Genomic DNA, 21,022 nt, shown 5'->3' on the forward strand with positions numbered 1-21,022 from the left:
ATACTAGACTGATAACTATTGTTATAAGCGAACTCTGCCAGCGGTAAATACTTTTCCCATGATCATTTGAATTCCATTACGAATGCTCTCAACATATCTTCCAATATCTGAATAGTTCTCTCTGATTGCCCATCAGTCTGAGAATGAAAAGTCGTACTAAAGTTTAAACGAGTTCCCAACGCTCCATGCAAAGATTTCCAGAATCTAGAAGTGAATCGAGGATCTCGATCAGAGACTATGGAAACAAGAACTCCATGCAATCTAATAACTTCTCTAATATACAGCTCCGCATACTTTCCATAGAGAAATCTGTTCTAACCGGAAGGAAATGCGCTGACTTAGTTAATCGATCAACTATTACCCAGATTGATTCTTTTTTGTTCGGAGTCAAGGGTAACCCCGAAACAAAATCCATCATAACATTTTCCCATTTTCATTGAGGAATGAAAAGCGGTTGCAATAATCCTGACGAAATTTGATGCTCAGCTTTGACTTGTTGACATATCAAACACTTAGACAAAAATTCGGTGATGCTTCGTTTCATCCCTGACCACCAAAATTGATCCTTCAAATCTATATACATCTTGGTTCTATCGGGGTGCATCGTTAATAGACTGCAATGAGCCTCTGTTAATATTTCTTTCTTCAAGTCCTCATTGTCAAGTATCACAAATCTTCCTTTGTAATACAAAATTCCATCTGACTTAACCTCAAAAGTCTTTGATCTCTTTGCTCTTCACTTGCTCAATTCTTTTCAAACACGTTCTATCTTTACTTTGCAGTTCTCCTATTCGTTCTAACCATGCTGGTTTCAACTGTCTTGATGCATACGCTATCACTTTCCCTTCTCGCATAAGCACACAACCCAATCCATTATGAGATGCGTCACTGAATACTACAAAATTCTTGTCAGATTCTGGTTGAACCAATACATGAGCTTCTGTCAAAATTTTCTTTAAAGTTTCAAAGCTATCTTGATATTCATGAGTCCAAACAAACGGTACGTTCTTTCTCATTAACTTCGTTAAGGGCAGCCCTATCATCGAAAAATTCTTAACGAATCTTCGACAATAACCGGCAAGTCCCAGGAAACTCTGAACTTCAAATACATTCTTTGGAACTTCCCAGTCCCTTATAGCTTTAGCCTTCTGAGGGTCCACTCTAATCCCAACTGCCGAGATCACATGCCCCAAGAAAATTACTTCGTTTAGCCAGAATTCACATTTGGACAATTTCACATAAAGATTCTTATCCCTGAGAATTTGCAAAACTAGCATCAGATGTGCGCTGTGCTCTTCAATGGATTTCGAGTAAACCAGTATGTCATCAATAAAGACAACAACAAACTGGTCCAAATAGGGCTAAAAAATCATGTTCATGAGATCCATGAAAGCAGTTGGTCCATTCGTTACTCCGAATGACATTACGATGAATTCATAATGACCATATCTCGTTTTGAAAGCCATCTTCGGAATATCTTTCTCCTGAATCTTCAATTGATGATAACCCGAACGTAGATCGATCTTCGAAAATACCGAAGCTCCTTTTAGTTGATCAAACAAGTCATCAATGCGCGGAAGGGGATACTTGTTCTTGATGGTCACCTTATTAAGATGTCGACAACTTATTAAGATGTCGACAATCAATACAGAGACGTATTGATCCATTCTTCTTCTTAACAAATAACACCGGAGCTCCCCAAGGTGACACACTTGGTCGAATAAATCACTTTTCTAACAACTCTTGCAATTCTTTCGGAGCCATCCGATAAGATGCCATTGCAATTGGAGCGATTCCTGGCATTACTTCAATTTGAAATTCTACCTCTCTATCTGGAGGTAATACTGGCAACTCAGCCAGAAAAACATCAGGTAATTCTTAAACTATTGGAATCTCTTCTAGCCCTTTCTCTATAGCTCTTAAATCTGTCACATTTGCAAGAAATCCTTGACATCCCTGTAGCAATAGCTTCTTAGCTGACATTACATTTGCTAAAGGATTAAACCTTTCACTACTCACACTTATCTCTGTTCCTCCTGGACTTTTCAGGGTTACCTTTTTCAATCTACAATTAACATCTCCATAATAACGGAACAACCAATCTATTCCCAGAATCACTTCAAACTCGTCAAAGGGTAATTCCATCAGATTAGCAGGGAATTCAATTCCCTGAACCTTTATGGGACACCCCTTACAGACTTTATTCACCTGAGCACTATGGCCTAAAGGATTTGTTACTATAATCTCATTACTCGTAGCTTCTAAGGGAATCCTCAATTCCTTTACTAACTTACTTGTAATGTAAGAATAATTAGAACCCGGATCAATCAATACCAATACTAATTTATCATACAGTTGAAAAGTATATGCTATAATATCAGGGTCATCACGGTATTCACTTGTCTTTAGATTGTACACCCGTGCGGTTGACCGAACTTCAGGTTGAGCAGAGGGTTCAGACTGGTTCCTTCCTCTGCCTCTTCCTCGTCCTATTTATGAGGCAGAACCAACTCTTTCAGATGGTGCAGGCTCACCAACCATCAATGGACAATCCCGGATAAAATATCTGGTATCTCCGTATCGAAAATAAGTCCCATTAGCCATCCGACAAGCCTTGGAATGGTTTTTCCCACAGTGCTGACACTGTCTCGCTTGACTCGAAGTAGATCTCCCAACACCAAATCCCACTGACTGCATCTGTCTAGGTCTTGCCTGACTTGCTCCCCTAGCAGACGATGCAACTGATTCTGATCTAGCTTGTGATCGAAATCCTGAGTCTATTCCTCTTTTTGATGGTGCTGAGCTAGAAGAAGCATCCGTTCTCTTTGATGTGTGAACTCTAAAATCCCCGAATCTCTCATTCTAAGCTCTTTCAAGAGCCTTGGCACGATTGATCACCTCTTAGAACGAGGACAAATTCAATACTATCAACATCTCTTTCAATCTAGGGCGTAAGCCCTCCACAAACCATTCACAAGCCTCTTTTTCAGTAAGCACAAGCTCAGATGCAAACCTGCTCAGCTTGTTGAACTCACATTCATACTCATATACAGAGCGGTTCATCTGTTTCAAATTCAAAAACTCCTGCTTCATCTGTCGAATAAATTGATCTCCAATGTTATTGTTTTTAAATTCATCTAAGAATAAAGACCAAGTCAACTAGTCACTGGGCATCCTCATGGTGACGTTCGTCCACCATATTCTCGCCTGACCCCTCAGCAACGAGACAACTCCATCTAACTTCTCCACTTTAGAGCAGTGGAGACCATCCAACATGATTTTCAAATCATTTAACCAAAGATCCGCCGCAACCGGACCTTCCTCGGCTTCTCCCTTAAATTCGGGAGCTCCTAAACCTCTCAACTCTTTTGCTACATTCATCCTTTGAGTTGGTGGAGCAGGAGGTTGAAGACGCGTCAGAATAGCGTCTAACGTTCTGAAGAACATATCCTGATCTTACACAGGCACTCCTTGAGATGCATGTTCTTCACCTTGCCTAGCCAGGGCAGGTGAATTACTGCTTTCAGCAGGCCTATCTTCTCTCGCTTCACTTCGGGAGCTATTATGTCCGGACATCTAATAAGAATAAACACATTGTTCTATTAGCAAAACAACATACTCATACTATACCAGATCAGAAGTTCTCACTATTTAAAGACTCTATAGACTCTGGTTTATACCTAGAATCGGCTAAACCATAGCTCTGATACCATTAAATGTAACACCCTCAACTCATACCCGACCCGGATACGAGTCCAGGATGTCACATTGACTAAACAAAATAATACAAAAAAAAACGATAAAACATTTGAACTTATTTTATTAAAATACAATAATATACATATATTAATATAAGTTTATCAAAATACTCAGAGCATACACAACTTAACCCTTTAGTTATATGCCAACATCCCTTTACATAAAAAATGACCTACTGATGAAGTTGCTTCTAATCTGATAATTACAGGAGTAATGTTGTCCAGCTGCTTAACATCGATCGTCTACTTTATCGGATCCTACGTGTGAAACACTCACACGCTAAGTCATCGACTTAGTGAGGCAATATAATAATATCAATAAATATAAAATGAATTGCCAAAATGAGATGGGTTGCAATGATAAGATGTATGTAAACAATGCAATAACCAGAACCATGTTTCTTACACATATACTTATCAAATTCACATTCATAAGTTTACCTTATTAAGTTCATTAGCCCATGGTACCATACTGAGAACCTAAGGTATGTGAGTATTGTGAGGTTGTGCACTATGCTGTCACCACAGCTTGTATAATTGCACCGAAGTGCCACGTAGAATTGCACCGGAGTGCCGCGTAGAATTGCACCGTAATGCCATATAATAATATCCATAAGGACCACATATCATTCCTCAAGAATCATATACATATACTAGGGATCAAGTATGTGTCTCACAAGACTTCACACATGTTCCAAAGAATATATATATATCCCGAATGACCGCGTAGACCCTCTACCCTTGGCATGCCAACTATACCTATAGTTCTCATCTACATAACATGGGCTTTCACAATTCACATAATTTGTATCACGTAGACATATTATTTTCATACCTTTATCACATAGCTCATACACCTTTTTCTTGCATATTCATGTCACATAATGCATATAGTATAAATTCATGTCATGTATCATAATATGAAATGTGATCATGTATTAAAATATTGAATCTAGACTTATCACAAGTCTAGAACTGAATATAATACATATTCATGTTAAGCATATGCACTCACCTAGATTTCTTTGTCTTTCTCTCAATCAATCCTACTTGTCAATTGTTCCAGAACTCGTTTAGGCTCGATATCTACATAGTAATTCATTGATACTTATCAGTATACTAATTAATATATTCTAAACTATCATTTTTTAGGCTAAAAGAAAAGCCATTTTCATCTTTTAATGGAGGTATGCATCGATGCATAAATCCTATTCGATGTTTGTATTTAATGGGGTGCATCGATGCACTCCTTATGCATCGATGCATCGATGTCATTCGATGTTTTCTTTTAAATTAATGCATCGATGCACCTTAAATAATTTCTGGGATTTATCATTGATGCATCGGTGCACAATGAATGTGCATCGATGCACATTGCCCAGAATTGTCATTTAAGCACGAAAATCTCTTCTTAGTCTACTTAACACTTTATATTTCCCCTCTTTTATATCCTTAACTTGCATACTCTTACTTAAACTAATTATTATCCATTTCGTACCTCTAAAACTTAGAAATCCAATTCTCCATATAGAATTTAAGAATATAACCCAAATTCTAACATGTTCTAATTTGAATTCTAACACCTCATACTTCTTAGTTAGCTTTATGACAAGTCAAATCCTACTTCTAATTCTTATTAGAAACTCTAATCCAAGATTTCACTTTTCTACTTTCTTTCTTTAATTCTTCATATACTCCTCATCTTATGGTTTTAAGATAATCTAAGCTTTCCTTAAGCATAGTTATCAACTAAGGATCAATAAGCAACCGTAAATTCATCAAGAATTTGATCATAAGAAAACTCACCTTTAGCTTGGCTTCACGGTATAGAATGAGAATGAAGAAGAAAGAAATATCCAGAACCTTGTTTCTCTCATTAGCTTTCCACGTGGTTTATTAAATATCCTTAAGAAACATTTAATTATTTCCTTGCCAAAAGACTCATTTTCCCCTTTAGTTCCCCATGCTTTACTAATTGATCCTACACCAAATATTTCAATCAATTACTTCAACTTTCAATTTATCAACTTTGATGACTAAATTTTAAAATTTCACAATTTAATCACTAACCCGGTATGGAGGATGTTACAGGGAGGCTCATGCGTGATGGGTTGTATCAGTTGTTGCCACACATTGTGAAGGACTCGAGCTGGCAGTTGAACAATGTCTCAAGAGCGTCGAGTTCAATAGACTTGTGGCACAAATGCCTTGGTCACTCTTCGATGGCTGCTATTCGAGCTGTAATGAAGACTTGTAATGTCAGTTCTAGTGAAAATAAGTTGTCTCATGTATGTACATCATGTTTACAAAGCAAGGCTCATAAATTGCCGTTTTGTAATTCATTAACTGAATACAAGGAACCTTTTCAGTTGATTATTTCAGATGTTCGGGGGTCCAACACATATTGTTTCTACTGATGGTTATTCGTATTATGTATCTTTTATAGACGTTCACAGTAGGCATACTTGGGTTTATCTACTAAAAAGGAAATCTGAGGTTATGCAATGTTTCTTAAATTTCTACAAGATGGTAGAAGTTCAGATTGGTTTCAAAATCAAAATTGTTCAGACTGATAGAGGAGGAGAGTATCAAGCTCTCAAAGGTTGGTTCCTTGCTAATGGTGTTCAATAACAGATTTCCTATCCCAGTACGTCTGAACAAAATGGGAAAACCGAGAGAAAACACAGGCATGTCGTTGAAATGGGATTAGCACTGCTAGCTGAGGCTAAACTACCCTTAAATTTATGGAGTCATGCATTTATTTCAGCCTTTTATTTGATAAATCGCTTACCAACTGAAGTATTAGGTGGCAAGTCTCCCTTTGAGATTCTCTATAAACAGACTCCTGATTACTCCATGCTCAGGATTTTTGGGTGTGTATGTTTTCCTCTTTTAAGGTCGTTCAACCAATATAAGTTGTATTTCAGGTCAAAACGGTGCACTTTTCTTGGATATAGTCTGTTATATAAAGGGTACAAATGTTTAGATGACAGTGGGAGAGTCTTTATTTCAAGATATGTTGTATTTGATGGAGTTTTTCCTTATGCTGGTAAGAATGGAGATCGGTCAAGTTGTGGCACTGTCACTTTGATAAATTTTCTGCCTGTAATACAATCTTCTGAAGAGTTACACAATGGTCAACCTAGACGGTGTGTAGAGGTTGTGCCAAATACAGTGGGTAGTTGTAATCGTAGCCCTGACTTGTGTCTTCCTGGCACGTCACATGCAACAGACACTGTGGAGAATGTGTGTACAGGTAATGGTTTAGAAGTGCCTGCTATGGCTTGTGGTGAAGGATTGACTAGTGCTAATGGTGCACATAAGTTACATGTTCCAGTTTCTTTGAGTGATGATGCTGTTATAAATGAGTCAATTCCTAGTGCTCATGATGATGTTGAACGGTCCAATGTTCATCCCATGGTGACTCGAAGTAAAAATAGGATTTGGAAACCGAGAGTATTTCAGATGGCTTGCTCAGATAAAGAACCGAGGACCATTCGAGAAGCCATGGAGAGTCCTGAGTGGAGAGCCGCTGCTCAAACGGAGTTTGATGCACTCGTGAAGAACAACACCTGGACGCTTGTTCCTCTCCCAAGTGGAAGGAGAGCAGTGAACTGTAAGTGGATTTTCAAAATCAAACGAAATGCGGATGGATCCATAGTAAGGTACAAGGCTCCCCGAGCGTGGTTTGAAAGGCTAAAGGAGTTTTAGTGGCTTAGGGTTTTGTGTTAGCAAAGTCTTATGCTTCAATGTTTGTTAGGGAAACTACTAACAGCATCATGTATCTACTGGTGTATGTAGATGATATAATCATTACATGCAGTTATGAAAAAGAAGTGCAAGGTATTATCAATGTTCTTAACAAATAGTTTGCACTAAAGGACCTTGGGGTCTTAAGTTTTTTTTGGGAATCGAAGTGTGTCGAGAAGCTGATGTGATTATCTTGAGTCATCAAAAATATATACGTGATTTTTTGCTTAAAAGTGGACTTGAAGATGCTAAAGGCCTTCCTACACCCATGGTTACTAATTGTAAACTATCGGTTGACACTGGAACACCAATTGAGGATGCAGCTCATTATAGGAGTATTGTTGGTGCTCTGCAGTACATCGTTATCACGCGACCAGACATTGCCTTTGCTATGAATAAGGTCTGTCAATTCATGCAAGCACCGTGTGATGTTCACCTTCAAGCAGTAAAACGGATACTGAGGTATCTGCAGGCTACTGCTGATTTTGGTCTTCGTTTTTCAGCTTCATCGCGGTTGTCTTTAGTAGGCTTTGCTAATACGAATTGGGGGTCAGATGAAGATAGATGCTTGACCTCGGGATACTATATCTACTTTGGTGGTAATATGGTTTCTTGGAGTTCTCGTAAACAACAGGTAGTTGCTCGTTCTACGGCGGAAGCTGAGTACCGGAGTGTTGCTTGTGCTGCTGCGGAAATGGTATGGCTTGAATCATTGTTGGGCGAGCTGCGAGTACCCATTCATGGGAAATCTGTCTTGTGGTGTGACAACTCCAGTGTTGTAGTTGTTTGTGCAAATCCAATCCTGCATTCCAAGTTCAAACATGTTGAACTTGATCTGTTCTTTGTTAGGGAAATAATTGATGCTGGCAAGCTATCAGTTCAGGAGGTACATGCTTTTGAGCAGGTTGCTGATGTCTTAACTAAACCGTTGTCTGCTCCAGCGTTTCTTAAACACAGGCAACGGTTACTTGTCTCACAGATCTGAGGCAAATTTGTTGTTTCAACAATTGAGGAATGTGGTGAATAATTTTTTTTGAGTGAATTCCTTTTTTCAGCAAGAAGTTATGCCCGATGATATTAAGTAATGGGAGAGTTGTTGTAGGGGGAATGTTGTTTCATGGTCTTGCGTGTCTTGCATATGTTAAAAGGCTCGAGGAAGCTAGCAGTAAAGTAGGGGGGATGTTGGTGTATGAGCTGGAGTTGGGACGGTTTTAACTGTTGGTTCCTGTGTAGTTAGGCAGTTAAGTGTTAGTTGGGGTGGTTATGAGCTGTTAAGCTTCTTGGATTGCTTTAATCAATTGTATAAATATATCTTTCCATAATTGAGAGAGAGTTACGATGATATGAATGAAATTTAGCATTTCAACTGTTTTTCGCTTTTCTTTCTCTGTTTACATTACACTGCTCATCGTTCCTTAGAATGATACTATAACACCTGAGACTATGGTGGCCGCCGGTGGCGGTGTTATTCGGGATAGTGCTGGCAGTTGGAAGTTGGGCTATGTTCGCAATATTGACCGGTGCTCTGCTCTGCATGCCGAGCTTTGGGCGATCAGAGATGGCCTCGACCTAGCATGAGAGAGTGGAGCTAGGAAGATCGTAGTAGAGACCGACAATAATGAAGCGGTTCTTATCCTTAACTCTACTCCTCAACCCAACGACGTTACCATCGTCCGCAGAATTCGGGAGCTGCTAAAGCTGCAATGGGAAGTCATTATTTCATATATCAACCGTGAAGGAAATGTCGTTGCAGACTCTATTGCTAAAATGGGTCAGTCAGTGAACTTGGGTCTCGTTGTGCTGGAGAAACCTCCGATGGGGATCCAAAGTCTCCTCGACAAAGACATGAAGCTTAGCTTACCTAGTTAATTACTGTTTTACAATCTTTTATTTTAAAAAAAAAAATTAATGCTGAAAATGGTATATGTGTTGAGTGACAATATTTTTTTTGATTAGTCTATGATAAGTACGAAAATTTCTCATCTTATACATTATGGCTTTTGTTATCATGAATGAAGAAAGTAAGCTTTCACTCGAGATATAATCATATATCTATCAAAGCATATAACTTTATCATCGTTACTCGGAGATTCTAAATATTCGTAAATCTCGGAATCAAACTCATTTTCATCCCGTAGAAACCGACGCAAAAAACATAAAGTATCCGACAACTATTTAAATGAACCAAAATTTGTATCAGCTCATTCTTACCATTTACCGAACTGTTAGTATTATTAGATTCAAGTGAGGATGACAATAATGTATCCCTTGGCGATGTGGGATACAAAGCACGTCACGATTTAATCTACAATGCATGTAGGACGAATGCACGATAATCAACTTCTAAAATAATAATAATAATAATAATAAAACAGATTATCATAGAAAATAAAAAAAAATGAAAATATATGATAATTTGAATATCTTAAAAATTCAATCAATCCCTAAATACAAACTTATGTTTCTGAGATGATTCGAACGGAAAAATAATTGTTATTATGCGTTTGTTTGTTAAAAATAACAAATTAGTTTCGTGTTTAGTTATTGAATGAGTTTGATTTTTTAACAAAAAGACAAATTTATTGAAGGATGGTTAAATATTTTGGAGAGAAATTTGTGACGTATCATCGGTTAGATAATTAATATTATCCAAATTTTATTGTAATTATGCCCAAATCACCTTTTTGAGATGTTTTCATTTGATGCATTATGAATGACTCTCGACATGATATTAAAGATATAAAATTTATGCGATTATTTGCAGAAAAATGACATATTTGTAATAAAATTTTAATTTTAGCGATAAAGTGATCTATTTATAATAATATTTTAATTAGGCGACTTATCTGTAACTTTTAGAAGAAAAGTGACATGTTGATTACTAAATTCATAATTAAGTGACTTTAGCTATAGTTTACCCTAAAAAACAAATAAAAGGCGGCTGCAATGTACGCCTAAACCAGAGAGAGTCGCTCTCTCTCTCTCTCTCTCTCTCTCTCATTTTCCATTCTATGTGCCAATCCGTTCCAGCTAAAGAGATCGCGTCGAAATGAATAAACAAATAAATAAAATTTCTCTTAAAAACATTATAATTTCTGGAGATGCTTGTGTTTAAATGCCTTATTCCTTTTGGAAATTGAACCGTTCTAAAATTTTGATTAGGTGTTTGGATTCGTGATCGAGTTTGTTCTTTTTTTCCTTCCAATTGACGAGGGTGAAAGAGCTCGTTTCCTCACGGTGGGTTTTAGGGAGTTGTCCAAAATGGTCTGGAAAGGATTCGTGGGATTCGAATGATAGAAAATTATGTTTGACAATTTGATAATTCGGGTGAGATTTACTCTTTTATTTTTGCTTTATCATCTTGTTGTTGAATGATTTCCTTAGGGTGTAACGATGCGAGGAAGGGGTTAGGGTTAGGTTATGGTGAAAGAGAAATGGAAGAGTCTGAGCTTGAAGAAGGAGAGGCATGCACTTACAAAGATGAATATGATGGCACAACCGGCCCCGAGAATGATCTATCTTCTCTCTCTTACATTGTAAGGAAATTTGGGGTCTTTTTATTTCCTTTTAGCTGCAAAAAGCTGTATCTTGTTTTTTCTTAATTAATGTTTAATTATGTTGTTTCGACTTATTTTTATTTTGTTGTTGGGTTTTAGATCCAAATTAAGGATTTCGACGCTGATTAATTGCAATTTGGGTAATATAACTTAAGTTTAAACCTTTTTACTGTCTAACTTTGTTACTTTCTGTACAAGATATGTTTGGCATTTTAGTTTTTTATTCCAATATTGCAAGTTTGTTTGGTTTATGATGCATGGATATAGAGAATTTAGTTTTTAAGAGGTTTTAATTAAGTGAATTGAATTGTTTTCTGCAACATGTGGGTTTTGTTTAGTGTATGTATGTAGTGCTTTGTTTATAGTTTTAGGGATTTCAAGGCATCGGATGCAAGTTACACATGTTTAGAGACAACATTGCTCCTAACTTTGTTTCCGTGTAATGTTGGTGATGTTTAATTATGGTAATCCTGAATTTAATGTTTGTAATTGGAAGTTAGCAGAGTAAGATTTAAGTGGTATTCTTTGCAACTTTTGTTTTAATGTAAGGTTGATGCTGTTTTATTGTGGTAATTTTTTAATATAACCTTGGGATTTCATAGTTGGACCTTCGGAGAGTAAGATTCATGCACATTAGCTAACTTTGAATTGTTGGATGTGAGTTGGGCACATGTTACCATAGAAGGCATTGCTTGTAACTTTGGTTCCATGTAAGGTTGGTGGTGTTTGACTACGGTAATCTTGAATGTAACATTCGCAATTGGAAGTTAGCACCGCATATTTTGTAACGCTTGTTTCTGATACATTGCCACCTGTGTACATATACTTTAGGAAGCCACGTGGAGTGAATAAACTTACAGCTATGACCCACTTGGCTATTGACTAGTCCCAAGACCCATATAAGAATCTGTTGGAGTAGGGAGGTTTAACACTGTAAATCACTGACCCCTCAAAGCTATTTGGTTATAAATATGCTAATGGGTCCTAGCCTTGTTTTTCATCTCTGATTGTTTATCATCTTTGTATTAGGCTTCTGGTCCTTTCATTACAGATTGCCTTTATCGTTGAATTTATCCAATAAAGATTTCTTTTTGGTTCCTTAGATTGCTGTTCCTACGTATCATTATCCCTGCTTCTATCAGTTTCCATGCAAGGTTGGTGGTGTTTTATTATGGTATGTACTGGGATTTTCATTATTGAAAGTTAGGAGAGTAGCTAAGATTCAAGCTCATTGGTTAGCTTATAGAGTCTTGCCATAGTATAAATGTTTTTAGAGGATTAGCTCCAGGTGCTAACATTGTGATGTAGGATTACATGTTCATAAACCTTTTGCATTGTGGTATCATTTTTCTGATGCTTTTTCTTAGTCTCTCTCCTTGTATTTCATGATAGTTTTAGTGATATGGCTCTTGTAATGTTTTTTAAGGATGAGAAAATTCAACATGTTCTTGGACATTTTCAAAAAGATTTTGAAGGTGGAGTATCCGCAGAAAACCTGGGTAAGTCCGAAGAAAAAGAGAACCATGGTTCTCGTAAGGTCAAGAGTCAACATAAGTTGGAATTAATAATTTGAAATTGATGAATTTGGGATTCTGGACATTCTTTCAGGGGCAAAATTTGGTGGATATGGATCATTCTTACCTACCTGTCCACGATCTCCTGTCTGGTCCAATAAGAAGAGTCTGCCAAAAGTTAAGAGCTGCAATGCAATTAGATCTCCTAACGAGATACAAGTGGAGGTAACAGTTTCTGTCTCTTTTCCTTCCCTGGAAGTATAGTTCATTTTGTATAAGGGAGGAACCTTTTGCAGGATTTTGGTTGATTTGAGAAGTCCAAGTTAAAGTGAGTACTTTCTTTGTTTTGTTATATAGGATGGTCGTCATCCTACAAAATTTGGAACTCTCCCTGCTTTGAAAGCATCATCTGCGAATGATTTGATTAAGCAAGAGGTTAGCATAACATCTACTCATGCTCATGATCTTGGCTCTAGGTGCAAATATGCTGACAAGAAAGCTGCCAATCTGCCAAAGAAGAAAACATTGAAGCTACGAATCAAAGTGGGTTCAGATAATTTGTTGACACAAAAAAATGCTGCAATTTACAGTGGTCTTGGCCTTGATGTCTCACCATCTTCTTCCTTAGATGAGTGCCCTTCTGAAAGTGAAGGGATGTATCAGGAGACACAAGAGCCGTTATTTGAATCTCCAACCCATATTATTCAGGTAAATACTTCATTTAATATCTATTATTCTTATTTAAAGAGTGTTTTTCTTTTTTTCTAATCTTCTATTTTCTTACATCTGATGAACCTAAATTGATCAAAAAAATTTCTTTTTCTGGATATTTTTGAGCAGTTGATAACATCCTTCCCAGTGCCTGGGGAAACACTACTATCACCTCTCCCTGATCATCTACTTAGCTTGATTGTAAAGGAGAAAGCTTCAAAAGAGAATAGATCAAAAGGAAAGGGTAATCAAATATTATCGGGAGACGAAAAAGCAGATTCAGTGGAGAAAAAGGCATTCACGGTAGAAAGGAAGGGTGACAACAAAAGAGAAATAAGGAATGACAATGGTATAATGTCAAAGAACGAACTAGATACTGACACATTGGCTTGTAAGGAGTTTGTTTCAAAACCATTGCCGCTTTTGCTTAATTCACACTCGGCTGTTGACAAGGTAAAAGATAAGAGCATAGCAGGAAATAAAGGTGTCCATTATGTAGCTATGGAGGAGTCAGTGGAGCCAATACTTGCACAAAATATTCGCGGGGATAATCTAAGGGCAAATTCAGCACAAAAGGTTCTGAATGATAATTCAGGCTGTGCGAGAAAAAATGAATATATTAAAGCAGAAAACACTTGTGATTTTCTCAAAGCTGAGTCTAATTCTCTAAAAAGTAGCAAAGCTCTAGAGAGTGAACCAGCAGATCCTCTTAGGAAGAAGAGCAGTCAGAGAGCTACCTTGCATGATCAAGACAATATGAAGTTGCCTCCTGCCAAGGACCATACCTCTTCTGGTGGAAAAAATAAATCAAAAGGCAATCATGGTCAAGGCAGTCTAGCCGCTGAGGTACCAAAAGAAAGCTCGAGGCTTGCTTTTTTGATGCCGAAAGTTAAGAAGACTGCTCATGTGAACAATAATACAAACAAAAGGGATTCAGGAGAACAAAAATTAGATATAGTTTTACAAAAGGCTGAAGATTGGTATAGAGAATTTTTTGGAGATGTTGGAGGAGGGGAACAGGAAGAGTACCAAACAAGGACATTAGAAATTCATTCTAAAGGTCGGATGAAGGAAGATGATAAGATTGGAAAAAATACATTAGCCATTAACATTGCACTTAATGACAGAAGAATTGGTAAGAAAAGTGAGGATTTACTGGTAAGCAAATCATACCCTGGAGCAACTGTGAATGGTGCTTCTAACTCTGGTAATGTGAATGCTGCAGGAGCTTGCCTTGGAGCTGCTCCTCCTGTATTGATAAAAGAAAACTGGGTTTCTTGTGATCAGTGCATGAAGTGGCGCCTTCTTCCAATAAGCATAAAGCCTACTGATTTACCCGAGAAGTGGTCATGTAGCATGCTTAACTGGCTGTAAGTTTTTTTATCATCCTTCTGAAATTTCGTAACTGTAATTTATTGGTTTAGAGTTCAGACTCCCAAGTTTTTCATACATATTTATTGTTAAATGGTGTTGGAGTCAACATGAAATGGTTTTGGTGGTTAACTTTGTGATGGATTGCGGAGAAATACCTCCTCTTTTCTGTCTCTAATATTGTTAATCTTGTAAATGTTTAGGCCTGCAATGAACCACTGCAGCGTTGATGAGGAGGAAACTACAAAAGCTGTTTTTGCATTGTATCAAGTTCCTTCTGTAGCAAGTCAAAATAATCTGCAAAATAATCCTGGCAGTACTATGTCCAGATTACAATCAGCTGATACCCTGAAACCTGAACAAAATCAACAATTTTTTGGTTCACATGCCATGCCTCCTGGAAGAAAGAAACATGGTTCAAAAGAAATATCAAATGCAATAGATAAAGATGGGCCAGTTCCAATGAAGAACATTCAGGCTTCAGTTCTATCTGGGAGTTCAACTGATATAACTAAATCTCCTGTGGTAAGTGAACTTGGTTTGCTTGATCCTAGAAAATGTGATTTGCCAGCCAAGAAACACAAAAGTAAGAAGAAAGAGAAGCATAAAGTGTCAGAACACATATCTGGTGGAGGTACTCTTGTTAAACATGTATTTATTGTACATTTAGTGTTTCTTTTTGAAATTATATAATATGTTGCTTTCATAAAACACATGCAATTAGGTGATTCCAAAACTTCAAAGATGAAACGAAAAAGGACCTCTGATCAAGAATCTTTAAGGGCGTCCAAGAAAATTAAGTCTGAAATTTTGCATCTTGCTGGTGAAGATTGTATGTCCGAGCATGCTGGTAAGGGGGTTCCTAGCACAATTAATGATCTACCTACCACATTAATAGGAAAGGATCAACCTAAACACTGTGAGCGTTCTTCTGACAATGATCAAAAGTTGGATAAGGAGGACAAACATCAGGACTCTGGTAAAAGGCCAAAGGAAAAGGTTCAGGTTTCCTTGGCTGATGGATCAATTGATATGATGAATTTTGATGGTGGGGATGTTTCAAGAAAGAGGAAAGTTGATGATGATGGCAGAGTGTTTGTGAAAGAAGAGTTCAGCAAAAATGACTACAGGCAGGAAAAGAAGGCCAAGGCATCTGTTTCTGGGGGGAAGGATTCCTCCTCTGCAAGTAAAAGCAGTAGTAAGATGGAGAAAGAAAATATAAATTCAAAGAATCACCATAACTTGGGTGGTAAAGATTCACTGAAAAGGGATTTTGCATCTTCCCAACCTTCTTTGGCAGCAATCACAAGCTCATCTAATCTTTCTTATTCACATAAATCAAATACTGGCTTCCATGAAAGAAAGGACTCACCTGAAAAATCAGGTTCCTCATCTTCAATGAGATCTGCTAATCCAGATAAGCTTCCATTGTCAAAGAGGACAGGGAAAGATGAGTCTCGTGATGCTGGTCTCTTTGTTGCAGGTAGTCCAAGTAGGTACTCAGATGGTGAAGATATGGGTCAGAGTGACAAGTCTGGTATAAGGAAGGGAAAAACTTCTCTCGCAGCTCAACATTGGTCCCTTGACTCTTCTATACTTGATGTTCAGGATAAGGATGATGATCAAGCAAGTGGCAGTAGAGCCAAGGCTTCAATTGAATCTTCTTCTAATATCAGAGAAGGTCAATTTATGAATGGTAATGTTGACTATTTAGGTCAAGAGGCTAAATCTGTCGGTGAATTAACAACAATGGATAAACACCATGGTGTAGAAAATCAGAATGAAAAACATGGTGATGGTAATGTCTCTCAGACTAGAAAGTTGGGCAAGGGTTCCGCACAGTCTAAGGATAGGAGACATAAACTTAAATCTGATTCTGTTGATGAACTGGAAGATAGTGTGCCTTCACGCAGCATAAAACCTAGGGATAAAAGAAAAAACTTCAAGGAGAGGCTTGGTGTTAAGTCTATTGAAAGTGAGAATAGATTTGTTGATGATAATAAAGCATCTGCGGGAAAACTGTCCGGTGAGAGTAGTAAAAGAGAAAGCCAATCAAATGTTGCTTGTTCAGATGCTAAACAAGATGCCATTGGAGGTCAAGATGTAATATCTTCTGTGAAGCAGAATATTGTGCAGGATGGCAATGCTAGCAAGTATATGAAGAGATCAAACTCTGACAAATCTGATCATGCTGAAATTGCTTCTGGGAGAGGGAACTCACTATCATTGCCACCCTCTGGAGGAACTCCAAAGGAGATGCTGACTCATTGCCTCCGGCCAACTGGGTCCCAAAAGGGAACTGGAGCTAATGGATATCAAGATGATGATGCATTGAAGAAGGTACAAATAAAAATAAAGAAGGCTGGTCATCAAAATGGGACTCAACATGGTAGTTCTAGACATAGTACATCAGGTGGACATAGGATCAGGGACATTGATGCCCCTAGTCCAATGAGAAAGGATTCCTGTAGTCAGGCAGCTACCAAAGCTTTAAAGGAGGCTAAAGATTTGAAGCATATGGCTGATCGTGTCAAGGTTTTTACCTTATTGTTTTCTTATTGCAATTTTATTTTGGATTGGCCTTTATCAAGCTTGATTTTATCCTTTTTCGATCTTTGAAAATTTCTATTAGAACTCTGGATCAAATGAGGAGAGTACTGCACTTTATTTCCAATCAGCATTGAAGTTTCTACATAGTGCTTCTCTACTAGAATCTTGCAATAGTGAGGGTACTAAACAGGGAGAGATGATTCAGTCTTTGCAAATATATAGTAGCACTACAAAACTCTGCGAGTAAGTTTCTAGCTAAAATGATTTCTTGCAAAATGGAATATTCTGACTGCATTTTGTTTTGTGATGGTTTATTTTGTGTCACTTTTTGTGTGTGTGTGTGTGTCTGTGTCTACTAATTGATATTTCAGGTTTTGTGCTCATGAATATGAGAGATTAAACGACATGGCTGCTGCTTCTTTGGCCTACAAGTGTGCAGAGGTGGCATATATGAGAGTCATCTATACCTCTCATGCCAATACAAGTAGAGATCGACGTGAGTTGCAGACAGCTTTACAAATGGTTCCTCCTGGTAATTCAAAGAACCTAGTGATTGTACTGGCTGTATTCATTGATGCTTGTCTGTCTAGCCCATAAACTTTTAATTGTTGTACTAGTGGTTCTTCTGCACTTAGTGATCAAGGAGGAGGAGCCTCTCATATTTGTTCTGGAATCTTGTTGCTTAATTTGTGAAGATACCTCTGCATGAGAAGGTTACATTTTAGAAGCATAACAGAAATTGATAGCTTTGCTTAAACGAGTAGTTTACTTCCTTACACACCATTAATACGTTTTTTGGTTTTCTTTTTCTTTCCACTGATAGAGATACATATCCATTCATCTGTAGGAAGTGGAGAACATGAATTTTGTGTTGTAGTTGCGATTTGACATTTAAGATGATTTTACAAATTTGCCTTTGGACTTAAGTTTAGGCTTACATGCACGTGAAAAGATATTTTCAAGCCTGCTCATCTTTCTCTCCCTAGTCCCTATTATCACCCCCTTCTCTTTCTTTCTTTCTTTAGTTTATGGACATCAAAATCTTTATAAATACTCTAAAGTTCTGCTGAATGAGACGAATTGACAGCTTATTTAACTTCTTTTCTTGATATTAATGGATGTTTCCATATCAGGCGAGTCTCCTTTTTCTTCTGCCTTTGATGTTGATAATTTAAACCACCCAATGACAGCAGACAAGGTTGTTTTTCCAAAAGGTGTTAGCTCTCCCCAGGTTGCTGGAAATCATGTTGTTTCTGCTAGAAACCGCCCTAACTTTGTGCGGTTCCTCAATTTTGTAAGTGTAGTTAGGTGATTTTGAATGTGCAATTCATGTGTTTTTAGTGTTATGAGCGCTAAAGCATTACTGAACATTCCCCCATCCCCAACACTCCAACCTTTTACCCCGTAACAGTGTTTTTTGGGTCTTATGCCCAAAAGCTTTTTTCACATTCTCACAAATCCTGTCTACACCCTATACCTACTGGTTTCTGTATGCTAAAATTGAGCATATGGTTTTGAAACTTTGTGCTTGTAAAGCAGGAGAGGTTCTTAGGTCTTGCTAATGAACCGTGTCTTTTGGCTCTCTTATTCGTAGGTTGTCATTTTATTCCCTATTGGCTTGTATATCCTGTATAAGTTTAGTGATCCATGTCCATTCTTGCTAATGAACCGTGTCTTTTGGCTCTCTTATTCATAGGTTGTCATTTTGCAGGCACAGGATGTAAATCATGCCATGGAAGCTTCAAGGAAATCACGAATTGCTTTTGCACATGCTAAATCAAGTTTGTCTGGGGATGATAATGGGGAAGTTATATATTCTTTGAAAAAGGCTCTTGATTTTAACTTCCTAGACATAGAGGGACTGCTACGTTTAATACGCGTTGCGATGGAAGCCATCAGCCATTAAGAAAAGTAGTAGTTGATAAGCACGATTTTATACTAGGAGGGATTTTCCTTTTGATTGGTTAATCCTTGGTTATGCAGTTCTTAAGAAGAAAAGGCAAATGGGATGACCAGTTTTCTATTCTGCAATGCATAACAATTATATTAAAGAACTGACCAGTGCCTCCTTTCTGACACTCATTGTACATGTGTGCGATACAAGATAAATCTGGGATTTTCTGTATTTTCTTTCGCGAGCTTCAACTGCATTCTGACTTGGAACAAGCTCTGTTAGTATCCTTCTCAAGATGGTATTGAGGACATGCTATTCTTAGGGTTTCTATTACGATTGTTCCAAGTTGTATAAATAGGTGATTACACCCCAAAAGAATTTTGGTTGAAGAAATAACTTTTATAGATAAATCCCTCCACAGATCAAAGCACATATTGGTAGAATTCTAACAGTAGAGTTCGCCAAATGATGTGGCATCACTGTTCCTCAGGTAGTTTTGGTTCACCTGACTAATTAGTTTGTTAGTACCATTTTACTTGGATATCTCTTTAGGAAAATATCAGAATATGCAGCAGCAACTGCTTGCCCATTTGCAACGGTAACTGCTGTTTTATCAGTTCAAGCACCAAGAAGCAGAGTACTATAGTTGGCAGTCTCAGGTTTGCTTCATTCTCTTGCCCTCAATGTTAGTTGAACTTGGTTGTGAGTGTCAGATATGGATATGTTTCCTGCACGGATATGTTTATCATTTTGAGTGTCCTTGGGAGTGTCATGTTCCTGTACTTATGTCTGAATATTCTTTACATGGTGTTGGACATGGTTTCCTCGGGAAGGATGAAGAGTTGGAGGAACATAACTTGCCCTTAACCGTTCTTGTTTTAGTAATCTTTCAGTTTTACATTTGTTTCTTGTACTGGTGCAGGCCAGCCTTCATAGTACCTGTCATGTATACACTTTATGCTTAAGCAAGATGCGTTGAAAGAATATAGGAAAAAGATATTTGGTGCAAAATTCCATCGGTAGAGATACAAACAGGGTTGCTGAAAATAAAATTTCTTTTTTTTTCCTTTTCCCCTCTAAAGGTTGGCACACTCTCCGTTGTTCATTTGATTGCTTCATTTTCCGCTCTGTGATACCTTTGGATCTAATGATTCTTATCTTCTGTGGCAGTTGACTTTTATTTCCCCTAAACATGTCTTTCTGCGTCTTTGTACAATTCGGAAATTTGAAATGTGGCAATTGCTGTTGATTGTGGGAGAGAGGTTTCTATCTTCAAGTTGGCCATCTTCTTGACGCTGATAGGTAAAAACTCTTTCACTGGCCAATGTTCTTTTATGGAATGACAGTTTTCTTCCAAGTGTCTTGTCAGTTGCAGCCAAACAATGTAGTTGGACTTGGGAGGGCATATAGTTTTAGTAATTCTTAGGGTTGATCCTTAATTGATTTAACCGACTGAACGAATTAAATTAATTTGGCTTGTTTTGTTTTTTGGTTTTGAAAATCAGTTATTTGGTTGTGTTAAAGCACACTGTATCATTTGATTTCAGGTTGAATAAGTTGTGCAGTTGCATGAACTGGGAAGCTGCTTATGGATTGATTGGTACGCAGCTCGTAAAGTTTCCGCATCCAGCACTCTTACCAATACAAAATGCAGACATGAGTGAAAATATGAGCTTCCATTCTACAAATAAACCAAATTTTGTCCGACTTTAGAGTCTTAGCCGGGACTTATACATGGACCACTATGTCGAAATTGGTTGTCCTCCCGTTATTTCACCTAAACATATTGCAGTGGTGGTTAAATCTCCAGGCGACATTTTGCAGTACAAAATTTATTGTTTTAAATGTCACTAACGGAATTTTTTCAATTGTTTTGACCAATAAAAAAAATATACTTATAATTTAGGGATTTATTTT

At 37.6% G+C, this 21,022-nt stretch overlaps 1 protein-coding gene across 2 annotated transcripts; it reads left to right on the plus strand.

The window, feature by feature from the left end:
* Positions 1-10,498: 10,498 nt before the first annotated feature.
* On the plus strand, positions 10,499-19,123 carry LOC120188521 (cysteine-tryptophan domain-containing zinc finger protein 3-like). 2 transcript variants are annotated; one of them, XM_039191924.1, is made up of 12 exons: positions 10,500-11,044; positions 12,492-12,564; positions 12,674-12,804; positions 12,937-13,287; positions 13,420-14,660; positions 14,865-15,295; positions 15,386-15,826; positions 16,145-17,196; positions 17,294-17,454; positions 17,583-17,743; positions 18,345-18,505; positions 18,923-19,123. In XM_039191924.1, the coding sequence occupies exons 1-12, from the start codon at positions 10,880-10,882 to the stop codon at positions 19,115-19,117; spliced, it is 4,563 nt and encodes a 1,520-aa protein (XP_039047855.1). In that variant the 5' UTR covers positions 10,500-10,879; the 3' UTR covers positions 19,118-19,123. The 2 variants fall into 2 exon arrangements, with proteins under 2 accessions (XP_039047854.1, XP_039047855.1); XM_039191923.1 differs by having other exon boundaries at positions 10,499-11,044; positions 15,386-17,196.
* The last annotated feature ends 1,899 nt before the right edge of the window (positions 19,124-21,022 follow it).

The sequence above is a fragment of the Hibiscus syriacus genome, unplaced genomic scaffold, assembly GCF_006381635.1.
Source record: "Hibiscus syriacus cultivar Baekdansim isolate YM2019G1 unplaced genomic scaffold, ASM638163v2 tig00116951_pilon, whole genome shotgun sequence".
Taxonomy (NCBI): Eukaryota; Viridiplantae; Streptophyta; class Magnoliopsida; order Malvales; family Malvaceae; genus Hibiscus; species Hibiscus syriacus.

Excerpts from the sequence above, each read along its gene's own strand:
- LOC120188521 (XM_039191923.1), top strand. The coding sequence starts at position 10,880 with ATGATTTCCTTAGGGTGTAACGATGCGAGGAAGGGGTTAGGGTTAGGT. Across the intron at positions 12,805-12,936 it reads CTAACGAGATACAAGTGGAG|GATGGTCGTCATCCTACAAA; the intron begins GTAACAGTTTCT and ends TTTGTTATATAG. Across the intron at positions 18,506-18,922 it reads TTGTGCGGTTCCTCAATTTT|GCACAGGATGTAAATCATGC; the intron begins GTAAGTGTAGTT and ends GTCATTTTGCAG.